The 13,039-nt window shown below is 40.9% G+C and overlaps 1 protein-coding gene across 5 annotated transcripts in view; it reads right to left on the bottom strand.

Annotated features, from left to right (window-relative positions):
- ZFAND3 (zinc finger AN1-type containing 3) overlaps nt 1–13,039 on the bottom strand; it is a 281,458-nt gene that overhangs the window by 77,490 nt on the left and 190,929 nt on the right. For 3 of the 5 annotated variants that reach the window (XM_008174739.4, XM_008174734.4, XM_065590551.1), the window contains 2 exons: nt 8,864–8,929; nt 8,209–8,268 (listed from right to left, as the gene is read on the bottom strand). In XM_008174739.4, coding sequence (XP_008172961.1) covers nt 8,209–8,268; nt 8,864–8,929 — 126 coding nt within the window. The remainder of the gene's footprint in view (nt 1–8,208; nt 8,269–8,863; nt 8,930–13,039) is intronic. The other 2 variants (XM_008174736.4, XM_065590553.1) reach the window with 1 other exon arrangement.

The raw sequence follows: 13,039 nt of genomic DNA, 5'->3' as shown, positions 1-13,039 counted from the left end.
CTGCACGCTCGCTCGCAGCGCTGCAAGCTACTCCCCTCAGGTCTGGTCTATACTACCCGCCTGAATCGGCGGGTAGAAATCGACCTCTCGGGGATCGATTTATCGCGTCCCGTTGGGACGCGACAATCGATCCCCGAATCGGCGCTTTAACTCCACCAGCGGAGGTGGTAGTAAGCGCCGCCGACAAAAAGCGGCAGAAGTCGATTTTGCCGCCGTCCTCACAACGGGGTAAGTCGGCTGTAATACGTCGAATTCAGCTACGCTATTCACGTAGCTGAATTTGCGTATCTTAAACCGACTCCCCGCTGTAGTGTAGATGTACCCTCAGAGAGGTGGAGTACAAACAGTGCTGCAAGAGAGCTCTCTCGCAGCGCTGGCGGTGCGACTACACTCGCGCTTCACAGTGCTGCCGTGGCAGCACTGTGAAGTCCTGAGTGTAGCCAAGCCTTAAGTGTTGCAGCGCCTTAGGGCTTGTGTAGTCGCAGCAGGGCGCTGGGAGAGAGCTCTCCCAGCACTCCAAAAAACCCACCTCCACAAGGGGCATAGCTCCCAGCGCTGGTGCACTGTCTACACTTGTGCTTTACAGTGCTGAAACTTGCTGCATTCAGGGGGGTGTTTTTTCACCCTCCTGAGCGAGAAAGTTGCAGCGCTGTAAAGTGCCAGTGTAAACAAGCCCTAAATTCAGTCTTTAGTTGCTCCCTTCAGATTACATTTGATATGCTAGTTTGTGGGAGTAGGATTGGGGATCAAGGGGGAGGTTTACATTGTAGATCCTTTTTTGTGCATCTTATTAGAAAATGGGACAATTTTTAGGTCAGAGCGTAGAGCATACAGAGAGCAGCTGAGTAAACCTTGAGAACTGTACACTTCTCCAATTTCTGTCATCAAATTACGTGAAGAGAATACCCCGCATATGAAGCATGTAGTTAGAGCGATCTCTATCACTAAGGCGCAACACAATGTCTGCTACTTCCAATCCCTTCCATTCAAGGAATTATTAAACCTTGTATTTCCATTAAACAGATTTACAGAAGATTCCAAGATTATATCTGTATATTTTAAAGGGTGTCACTGAAAATTAATTCCTAAATGGAAAATAGTAAAAAGCCGTTACTTGGAGGCCTCTGCTGCTGTCTGGAATTATTAAACTTAGATTCTGAGGCTTTAACCAAGAGTCAGATAAAACCTTTGGGACACTGTCCCCATGTTAGAAGTACAGCAATTACCTTCTATGTTGTATACACTTTAAATTTAAACACAGTACTAGAAGAAGCGAGAGAGAAGTGTTACCTTTTCTAATGGTTCCAAGACAGTTACTTAATATTGAACTGGTAAAAAATAAACTCTAGCACACTAAAATATCTCATTGAAAATGATAAAGAGCTATATTTCTCTATATTTTTTTAAGCCCACTGGTAAGAGAGTTATTTCAGATCTGCACAGATAATCAAGCTGCTGCTTAACTGCAGCACTCTGTGGTGAAATCAACTCAGCCCCTTCAGGCCGACAGTAGCAAAGTCCCTGACGGATTTTTTCAATCGGATATTGGCTGTGTTCACGGTAACAACTCAAGGATTTTTTGCTACATTCTTTATTTTGCCCTGCTAAGGCAGCCAAGACAAATTAGCCCAATCTGAAGTAAAAGCAAGCCCTCAGCTACCCGTATCTTGTACTAATATATACTTTTAATAAGTTTTGGGAAAGGGGTATAGGTGGGAAATGCATGACATGTAACTCTAATTCCCCTGTCCCTTGAATAAATGGAGATGTGGTTTATTTAAAATTCTGAGCTGAAGTTCTACTATTTGGGAATAGCTTTCTGAAAGTCTGTGGGTGGATACTGGTAATGAAACAGAGAATTCAGAACTGTGGGGAGCATAAGGCCAAATAAGCTTTTATACCAGTATATATGTGTATTCTTTAAAAATAATTACACAGCTGTAGTTGAAGGCTAGTTAACTGAACCCACGGAGGCACTGACTGTTCAGACAATTAATCTCAATATGAAATCCCCCATGGCAAAGTGCTGTAAGTTTAAATTCTCCAATTTTAACCATAACATTTAAGTTTATTGGGTAGTGTCCACTCTTCTTTTTCAATGGATCTGAGGAATGATTTTTTAATCACAATATAGTTTCACACAAAGATGATGTCATAGTATCTGGATCATAAGTGAAAAATTTGATAGTCTCAAAATCTTACAAACTTCATTCAAGTGACTGGGATAGGACCCTGTCACATGGATTGAAGAAGGCCTAAAGGACCATAAAAAGCGCAATGTAGAGTTGAGGAACGATGTTTAGTGAGGTGCCGTATGCGTTAGTCTTACCTTTAATAAATGATCTAGAAGGGGGAAAAACAGCAACATGTCTCAATCACTGAACAATCCTTTTCTCTGGCCTTGACAAAAGCCATGTTGCCTGGCTCACGTCCATTTAGATTGCTGCTGCAAAGGCCATTCCCTTAGTCCGGTGATACTCAGACTCAATGGTTCAGGAGTCAAATTAGCAATCAACAGTATCCAAAAGAGCCACAGTAGAGTGAATTCATTGTTTCATTTACTATAATACTGTATATTCAAATTTAAACAGTATAATAGGAAATATTTAGTTTCTATATATAATTCTCATAGCAGAATGACTGAAAGTATTATTATTTTATCAACTACAACTGCTTAACAACATAGTAAAAGCATCCTGACTGGTTAATAACTTAGATTGGTTAATGATTAAATCACAGTGTTTAACATCCTGTGCTGCAGTGAGCTCCAGAAGACACATTGAAGAGCCACTTGCAGCTCACGACCCTCAGTCTGAGTATCAGTGTCCTAGCCTAGCGCGTTGACCACGTCACCCCTCTCTTTGCATCCCTCCACCAGATCCCTCGTCTCCATGTCATCAAACATAAGCTGCTTGTCTTCACTCACAAGGCCCTTCATGGCCTATCTCCCTACTTCTCTCTCAATCAGTGTCAAAATGTCAACTCCCACCTCCAGTTGACTTCCAGCCTCCATCACCACTTGTTAAATTTTCAAACAAGCATCTTTATGCTTTCTCCTATTATGCCCCTCACACTTATGAGGTGCTCCCCACAAACAGCCACAAAGCCACCTCATTATCATCAATCAAATCTCTCATCGCAACTCCTCTTTGCCATAATGCTAGAAATTAATGGAGATATCCCATCTCCTACAATTGGAAGGGACCTTGAAAGGTCATCGAGTCCAGCCCCCTGCCTTCACTAGCAGAACCAAGTACTGATTTTGCCTCAGATCCCCAAGTGGCCCCCTCAAGGATTGAAATCACAACCCTGGGTTTAGCAGGCCAATGCTCAAACCACTGAGCTATCCCTCCCCCCCGCTTACAAAAAACTTGACAATGGTTAGGCTTCTGGTGTGCTGAGACCACTGCATGCTAATCAATTTATCTCTCTCTCTAGCATCCTTAATGGGTAGCTCTGATGGCTTGATAAGAAAGAGGAGCTGTTTCTGGAGTGGAGATCATCTGTGTGTGTTCTAGAAACACCTCCAGTGTGTGCATTTCTGGGTAGGGAAGAGAGGAATGCCAGAATATTCTGACTTGCTACCACGCGTTTTCATTTCTAAATGTTGTTTTTCATAGCCCAGGAACAAACAGTGTGAGCGATTAGTACCTGAAGTATCAGGCTGCTGGCAACCATCTTTTTAGGATCCTCTAGTAGTCTGAAGGCCAATTTCAACAGCATTATATTTCCTCTGTGGCTTTTCTGAAGAGATCACCAGGCATAAAGATCTATGAGATTTCAATGGAGGTGAATGATCGAAGATCAGAAAAAAGACTTTTTTTCTGGATATTGTTAAGTATCAGGTGTTTACATGCTCTTTAAAAGCTTTCCAGTAAAAGCCACAGTTTTGTTTCCATAACTCAGGGCTTGTCTACACGAACACTTAGTTTGCAGTGAGCTGGGGTGTAAATGTACCCCTCAGTAGCCTGCCATTCACTAAAAGTTCCCTAGTGCATTTTGATCTTTCCCACTTTGAAATGGGAGTAGATCAAAGAGCACCAGGGAACTTTTAGCGTGTGGCAACAGTTACCACATGGCCACTTAGCACATGGCAGGCATGTGAGGGGCAGATTTACACCCCAGCTTACCATGAACGAAATGTTTGTGTACACAAGCTCTCACGCAATGGCAGCTGCTGTTTGCACATTAGCACCATTGTTGGGAATCATTTTCCCTACTAGTACAATATAGGTTAAGCTACAACTCTTCTCTTTGGGACTTCAACTACACTGGTTAGGGATCAGGTCCAGACAGTGCATCATTTAGTCTAGAAGAGGATTCAGATGAAATGGTCAGCCACAAAATGTAGGTAGCAGTTCTGAAATCAGTTTACTTGTAGGTCAAAATTAAGCAAGAATATGCTTCTAGTGATGCTGAAACGACATCCTAAAATTGCAGCAATAGCCCTTAAAACTGTTTACATGCCTATTACAGTACTTACAATTAGGATGTTAATCTACAATAATCATAAAAGGGTTTTCAAAATGCTCTTAGATACCAGCTTCCGAAACTAATTCAAAAGTATATGTGCAGCAATCATCAGACCACCTTCTGGCAGGAGAGGAAACTGATCTGTCTATTCAGATAGATATGGGAGTATGGAACAGATAATACCACTCATCTCAGAAATAGGCAGCAAGATGAGGCAGTAAAAACCCATCAACATACATCATTCGATCATGGTACAGTGTCATCTTCCAGCCTCTATTAGCCCTCACTGCCTCAGTGCAAGTCCCAGACACTTTATCCTGTTTATAATTGCTGATGAGCAGTAATAAGGCTTCCATGCCTGAGCTCCCGTCCGTTCCACTTCAGCGCCCACCTATTAGGTAATAACTTTTATTTACAGCCTTGCTTGATGCGCTGTTCTATTAGTACAGCCAAGAACTGAGCAGGGTAAAAAAGTGTCTCTAATGGGCACTATAATTGCCGGGGCTGGGAGATTTATAATGCAGCTCTGGGGCTGTTCTAGCATCCTATTCCTTCTGGTGAGAAGGCTCTAGGAAGGTTGGATTGCTAACACAGTGCCCTCCAACAATCAAACAGTAAAGAGCACCTTAAAGAGCACCTCAAAAGGTCAATTGGAACAACAACAAAAACCTCTCAAAGTTGTTTTTATAAAAAAAAAATCCGTCACTAACCTTTTTTATATTGTTAGCTCAGACACTTTACCACTGCAGAGCAATAGAATATCTAATTAATGGTAGACCAGAGCTTTTTGTCCTTACTAGACACGTAAGGGATGATAAAAAGTGATCATAAAAAGGAAGTTTCAGCCAAAGCCAAGGAGACATTCATTTGACTGGCATCTCCATACCGTCTGTGCTAGCAGCTCCCAACAGGTTGTCATCTCAGGCAACATGGGCTCAATCCTGCAAGGGGCTGAGCACTTTGGCACTGATCTAGCAAAACACTTAAGCACATGCCTAAATGTAAAGATCAGTGCTAGAGTGCTCAGCACCTCGTAGGATTGAGCCCCAAACAAGGCGAAGCATACAGCACGCTCCTAAAACTGAAACTCTGGATCATAAAAGTGCCACCTGACATACAAAATAAAGTTCTGATATGTTAGCGCCAAGACAAAATTACAAGTGACGTGCACATGAAAATCCTTGGTTTCCATGAACCTCTCATGAGAAGTGGAGTAAGGCACTTACAGACCCATCAGCTTTATGGATAAACTCTGCGGATTGATTGTATCGTTATTGCAACAGATCTGTTTCTACCGCACTCTCTTTTTCAAGCACAATTAAGAATTAGCAGAGTGCACTCAAGGAGTTCCACTGACCTTTCCAGAAAATCTCTAAATTGTCTGAAAATGCTTTAAAATCCAGCTGTTATGATTTACATATTCAGTCTTCTTAGAGTCATATAGCAGAAGAGTAATAAAATCCTTTTATGCTATTTAATACTGTACTTTCATGACACAGGCATGAGTATAAATGGGGTAAGGATGCCAACCTGAGTTGAAAAAGCTTTACTGCAATAATGTCAGCCATTAATCTGGACATGAATTCTAACCAATAAAAGACAAATTAAGATACATAAAAAACTATTCAGCAGGCCAGAGCCCAACATCTTTTCTACACCATTCTCACACGTCTGGCTCTTCAGAACCTTTAAGACCTCACCCCAGCTAGTCATTCTTAGACATCTCTTTCTTTTCTATCATAATCCTTGTCCTTTCGACACACTTTAGAATATAAATACTTTTACAACCAGACCATCAATTCTGGCAAAGGGAGAAAAAATACTATTTGGTGTCATAATGTGACTTTGTCAGAGGGCTGCTCCAGAATCCAAGCTGACAAGTGCACAAGGTAAAAACTTTTCTTTTTAAAAACACTTTTTCCTTGTCTTGACAGATTTATTGTTTTGATCTTTCTTCAATGGTTACACTAAATGCTAATAAAATGTGAAAGGTTTATGTCTTCCTTAATATTCTCCTGATGGGAGCTAGCATATTACATAAGTAGGTCAAATTTCTAATTTTCTGTCTCAAATACTGATACTGCAGACCTAAGGGAAAAACTACACCTGGGGGAGTGGGGGGAGAGACACAGCTGAACTCACACCAAAACATTCTTCTTAAAGCTCAGACCTGAGGAAATGCGAGGTTCTTACAAAAGGAAGTATTTATGCAAAGTGTAGTATATACAGTTTTATCCACTGAACTAACCAACTTCCTAGGAATGAACACACAAGTTGAAATGTGGCTACAGTTAACTGGAGTATAATGAGAAACATTCACCTATAGTAGCCTTATCAGCCCACCTCTCAATCCCAGCTCAGTTTAAGACTTTATATACATATAGTAAACCCCATGAAACACACTACTACTAAATATTTATATTTAACTGGATTCCCAAACACTGCCCCAGAAAACATATCCATTTTTTCTTCAAGCACCACTGATAAAATTTGCTTGAAATGTAAGTTTTGAAAAAAGTATTTTTAACAAAACTTAGAATTTTTTTTTAATTATTACAAATTGTGCTTTATAAATCAATCAATCCATCAAACAAACATTTCCTGTATTACTTGCACCCAAAGAGAATTGCTTGCAGGCCAGACCTTCCCACATTGTGCAAGAACTTGAAACTGGAATTGACTAGCTTATTGCCAATGTCAAACCTAGCAGAAATGCTAGAAGTAAAGCAAAGCATAAATAATGACAAAAATGTGAAATTAAAAATGCTGGCATTTTTGTGAGTAATTATGATTTTTTATTCTTTAGAAAGTAACCTTTTAACTCCTGGCTAATGGGCTCAGTAGAGTGAAAGACTACAACTAAATCACACAGACCCTGACCAGCAGGAGCAGTGCCAGGGTTTTTGCCGCCCTAGGCAGCAGCGCTCCTCATAGCATTTGGCGGCGGGGGTCCTTCTGCTCCGTGTCTTAGGGGCGCTTCGGCAGCGGGTCCCGGAGCGAGTGAAGGACCCACAGCCGAAGTGCCCCGAAGACGTGGAGTGGAAGGACCCCTGCCACCGAATTGCTGCCGAGGACGGCAAAATGCCGCCCCCCAAATCCTGCCGTCCTAGGCGACCACCTAGGGTCGCCTAGCGGAAGTGCCGGCCCTGCTGACCAGTGAACGGAAAGCAACTTCAAAAATAGGCTTAGGAAAAATAAGGAAACTACAAACAATGCAAAACAAATCTGCTTTACTCAATTGGCTGTTATACTAAAAGAGAGACTGGTAACCCAAACAGCAAGTTCTCTTTGTGTTTTTGTTGATAGCTTCTAAAAGAACATTGCATATGACAAATATACCAGAATAAAGGGACCAAAAATCTCTCTAGATTACTAGCACAGACTGGGAATAAGAAAGCTACTGGGGAAAAACATCTTAATGTTTAATGGGACATTTTTCAACATGTCTAATAGTTCCATCTGCCTTAATCTAATCTAAGGAGATATTGCTTCTCCCATATGGCATGGCAAATTGTAATCTTACTTGCCATTATGCTAATTATGATCACATTTTTAACATTCACATAGTGCTTTTCCACTATCATTTTCAAGACCATCTATCCAGAAAGTTATTTAACTACCCTTCAATCTAAATTTTAGTTAAATATTACAGCAGCTATTATATGAAGGAAAACATATGCAGTTGAGCTTAGTTTGTGTAGCGATAGAGGCAAAGGGATACAGAGGCAAACTTACTTTCTTGTTTAGAAGCATCCTCACATCTAAATGGGACAGAAACATCTTGATCTTTTATGACTGAAAGAGGGGGACGAGGTAAGAAAAAAAGGCAACAGTAGAAGTATCCCGTATTACCTAGTGACAAACTGAGAAATGTTTCCTGCAAGAGTCACTGCAGAAGAAGAATGCCCTAATCCCTGAAAAAGAGGGAGTCCTTAACTATGCTCAGGAATAGCCCCCATTCAACCATCAGTACACTGCAATACTGGTGCTTACTCCCAAATATAGAGACAACGGCATGCAAGGGTTTGCAACAACTGATCTAAATCAGGTTTACCCCAGTCTCAATTGATGCAAACATCAGTTCCTCCTTGCATGTACTGTGAGGTCAATCGGGAATGGCGCAACGAACTCTTCTCTATTCTTTTAAAGTGGAACTGTCATAGGCCCCATCTAAATTCAATTAAAGCAACAGGATTACTTTTGTATTTTTCTATGGTTATGTCATGTTAATTGCAAAGTTGTAAATGTAGCTTCCTCCCATTTTTCATGATTTAGCTGTTACTCTCAACTGCAGGTCACCAAGGTTTATTTTCCACTGCAATTCTCCTGGTATATTGTTGTAATTGTACAACTACCTATTATGCAAAGCCTAGTAGAAAGCAAAACTTACCAGAGTCACAGGATCTTTTGGTTGGTGTAGTTAATGAGACATGAGGTGTACCTGTGCATGGCCCACCTGGAAAAGGAGAATAAAAAGTCAGTCCCAAAACACATTAATACTCAGCATTTGCCATCTTCCTACAGATAAACCAAATCAGAGTTATGTCTAGGGATATACAAGTACTGAAACATGCACATGTCCTGGGAGCTTATGGGTGTTGAGAGTCCGATATTCATTCAGCTCTTTGTCCTCCACCCCTTCCTTCCCATTAATATCCGAATATGACTTGCAATTAAATATTGGGATGACACTTTTATATATGCTGTAAACATTTTGTTAGAAATATCTTTAGAGAAATACACTGGCAAAGGTGATTCTACATTCCAACAGAGCTGGGATCTCAATGGTTAATCCACAAAAAGACCCTGGGATGAAATCCTGGCTTCCCTGAAGTCAGTCAATGGGAGGTTTGCATTATATTTCTATAGTGATTTACATCCCACAGGGCTTTACAAGCAGATTATGTAAATCAATGAAATGTCATAGACTTTAATGAGTTGAACCTACTTTCACCAGACCTAGATTTTGTCCCATTTCTAAAAATCACTTCTCCCACCATGGGAACGTACTTTTCTTTGGGTGGTATGCAATACTATTGAACAACACACAACAAAACTATACAATAGTTTAGGATGGGAAGAGAGAACAGCATATCCAACTGAAACTGCTGGAAGAAGTTATACAGACACAATGTTGACCAAAATGGAAGAAGTGTCATGGGATCATCAATCACCACAAGTGGTCAAAGCTTTGGTTTTACGTATAATCTCAACACAAGCATATACTACATTACCTTTGTGGACAAATTTTATTTTCAGGTTCTGGACTCTTGCCCACTCATCTGGTATTTGTTTGGTGGTAAATTGCTTTTAGGCTTCCTACCATATTTCAACACGCATCATCATGGAAGAGCTCTCCAGAGATCTTGTTAAACTAACAACCCAATTCAGTATATTCACTGTATTGCAGTAAAGCACAAATAAAACCATATAGCTGAGTCAAGACAAATTGACAGAAAGTGTAACTGACAGTAATAATACATTGTAGCTTGGATAATTGGATGATATTACACACCTAGAACCTGAAACTACGTCTGGTCTAGTAGACTTTGGCGACGAAAATACCAACAATTCAGTTTAAAGCAAGGGGCTAGTATAAGCCTGTCCCCAAGTATTGGGATGTGCTGCTAACTGAGCTTACGTCTATGCTGCCAGGCAGTTTGGACTACGGAGTATGAACTGCCATGCACATCAGAGTCCTGCACTATAACGGGCCTGTGTGCGGACATGAAGTAAAAGGTTTAGTTCACATTTAATGTAGCCATCTTTAAACAGCACTACATTAATGCAAACAGTGGCCTGGTCTACACGGGGAGGGAGGGGGGAGGAGTGGAGAGGGAAATCGATCTAAGTTACACAACTTCAGCTACGGGAATAACTTAGCTGAAGTCGACGTACTTAGACCTACTCACCGCAGTGTCTTCACTGCGGCGAGTCGACTGCTGCCGCTCCCCCGTCTACTGTGCCTGTGCCTCTCGCGGCGGCGGAGTACAGGAGTTGATGGGGAAAGTGCTCGGGGGTCTATTTATCGTGTCTAGACTAGACGCGATAAATCAACCCCCGCTGGATCAACTGCTGCCTGCCAATCTGGCAGGTAGCGTAGACATATCCTAAGAACCCTTTTGTTCATGTCTGGAGCATCCACATGGGAGTTATAGTGCAACATTTTGGTGTGCACTGCTATTCACATCCCTGTAGTCCAAACTGCTGGGCAGAGTACAGAAGCCCTCAGTTGTTACCAGTCATCCAATATTTACGTGTCCTGAAATCAGCACTGTTGCTATAACAAATTGTAGTCTTCCCTTTTCAAACCATTTCAAATCTGGACTGGTAAAAGTAACCTACAATGGAAACTAACTGTACCTTTTTGCTTCTTTATGTTTTATAAAAAGGCAGCCTGATTTTTTCTCATGTTATAATTTTACTTGTTTTTACTACAGAAATATCAGATCTTGCTTGCAAACTCTGTTTATATTGCAAAAACTCATAGGATAACTTTACAAAAGGTGACAAACATGGCCAATTGAGAGGGGAAGGCATTTTTAATTAGACCACCTACAACTCTGCTTGTTGTGTTTGAACATCTGTTTAACTCAAGCTTCTGAAAAAACACTTGGGATCAAAGCTCTCAAAAGATTTTAAGGTTTCAAAACCCAGCCTTTCAAATGAGGGAAGAAGCAGTTCTTACTTGAGTTCCCTGGCCCTTCAAGGAGTCCTCAAGCCAATGTGTGGAAAACTAGTTCAACAGAACAATTTTTATTCTCCCTTAGCAGGTCACCTTTAAAGTGATTTCAAGGTAAATCAAAATGTAAATCTAACAAAACACTGTCAAGTTGAAATCATTTAAGAATTCAGCTTCTTTACTTGTGTTAGACTTTGTTAGAATATTAAAAATGAAAATGTTAGAGGTCAGAGTAATTTACACTATCAATGCTATTGTCCAAGATGCAAAAAAATGCACTAGTGTTTTGGAAAAGGAGATGAAAGGATCCCCAGACAGACCTGACAACCATTTGAAGAGCCTTTTACAAGCTGACTCGAGCACTAGTATGAAGTTCAACATTTTGGATATTTATATTGTAAAAGAATTTTTAGAACGAATACCAAAAAATCTTGCTATTGGAAATATACAAAAACTTCAATTTTAGGTCTATTTGATTTGTCACTGATCATTTTAAGGAGCAGGTGCACATCCATTGTTTACATGTCAACAACATGCAACCGTGTGCAGTTCTACTGAAGTAATTCCATACACGTGTGCTTTGGTCTCAAGTGAAATACCTTTTTCATTAAAAAATGTAATTTAGTTACATTCTTTTAATTTTCATAGAAAGAAAATTGATTTTCTACCGTGATGGAGCCTATGAGATCAACCCAGATTATTGTACAGTAAAATATTTATACCACGTGGGGCTTTCAGAACCCAGGCAAACATAGGATTTTTTACTTGCCATTTTTAAAGCAGAATAAATTGCAACTGTTCCTCATTCTTTTGCATTTCCAGGAGTGCAATAGGAGTTTGTTTATTGCCTCATTAGATATTATGTTCAGATGGATCTGATTTTTTGTATTGCACAGTAGTAGGGCTTCAACAACTAATAACTTGGGATTTGCATGCAAATACACCAGAGTGCCTCATAACCGATGAAGTTTGCATGCCCTTTGCAGGACTTTCTTCTACAGCTGTTTTTTGTTCCACCATTAAAACTAGTCATGCATAATTGTATACGGTGGGCTTGAATCTGCAATTCTATGTGGAAACCATGATGTTGAATACATTGTAATACTGACAAATAACTCAGAGATCTTTATATTATTTGAAATAGGCAGTGTATTTTTCATTGTTCTGAAATTAGTACAGTTTGTGTAGGAAAATGAAGTTAAATGACTATCCTCACTTAACTGCTACAAAAAATAGGTTTAAGTTAACACGTCCCTCTAAGTATCAAAATCTTAGTACCTGGAATCAGTGCTTGGTGTGTTTAACTATGGGTCAAAAAATGCTCATTCAGTAGATGCACTTTGCACATGAAACACTCTAGTTGTCCAATTCTTAGCATAATCCAAATGACTGGAATTGCTTAATTGCTCTCCCTTTAAATGAAGCAGGTCCAGTGCCCTGTGCCAGAAGAGGTGCCCTAGTTTGGCCAGTTAAGAAGGTAGAGCAGCACCTGGGGTTAGAAAGGATGAGGGAGAATCAGAGAAGTGGGAAGTTCTTGAAGGAAGCTGTTGGAGGTTCCTGGGGCAAGGTTGAAAGCAGGAGAGGGGGTTTGCTGGCTGACCTCCTCAAGCCAGAGAGCTGAAGGCAGGACAGCAGCAGAGGGACTTGCCTGCTGGACTTCCAAGCTGGAGAGCTGGATCCAGAGGCCTGAAGAAGGCTGAAGCCAGGAGATCTGCAGAGGGGTTTGCCAGTTACCCTCCCCAAGACAGAGAGCCAGGGTCAGAAGACTGAAGGCAGGGGAGCAGTGGAAGAGCCTCCTTGCTGGTTTTTCTGAGAGGAGAGGTTAACAGAGCCAGGGGAGTGACAGATGCTGCCTGGTGAAGATCAACTCCCCGCAGGGGGGTT

Source organism: Chrysemys picta, chromosome 3 (genome assembly GCF_011386835.1).
Source record: "Chrysemys picta bellii isolate R12L10 chromosome 3, ASM1138683v2, whole genome shotgun sequence".
Classification (NCBI taxonomy): Eukaryota; Metazoa; Chordata; order Testudines; family Emydidae; genus Chrysemys; species Chrysemys picta.
This window is presented reverse-complemented; position numbering and strand designations above follow the sequence as displayed.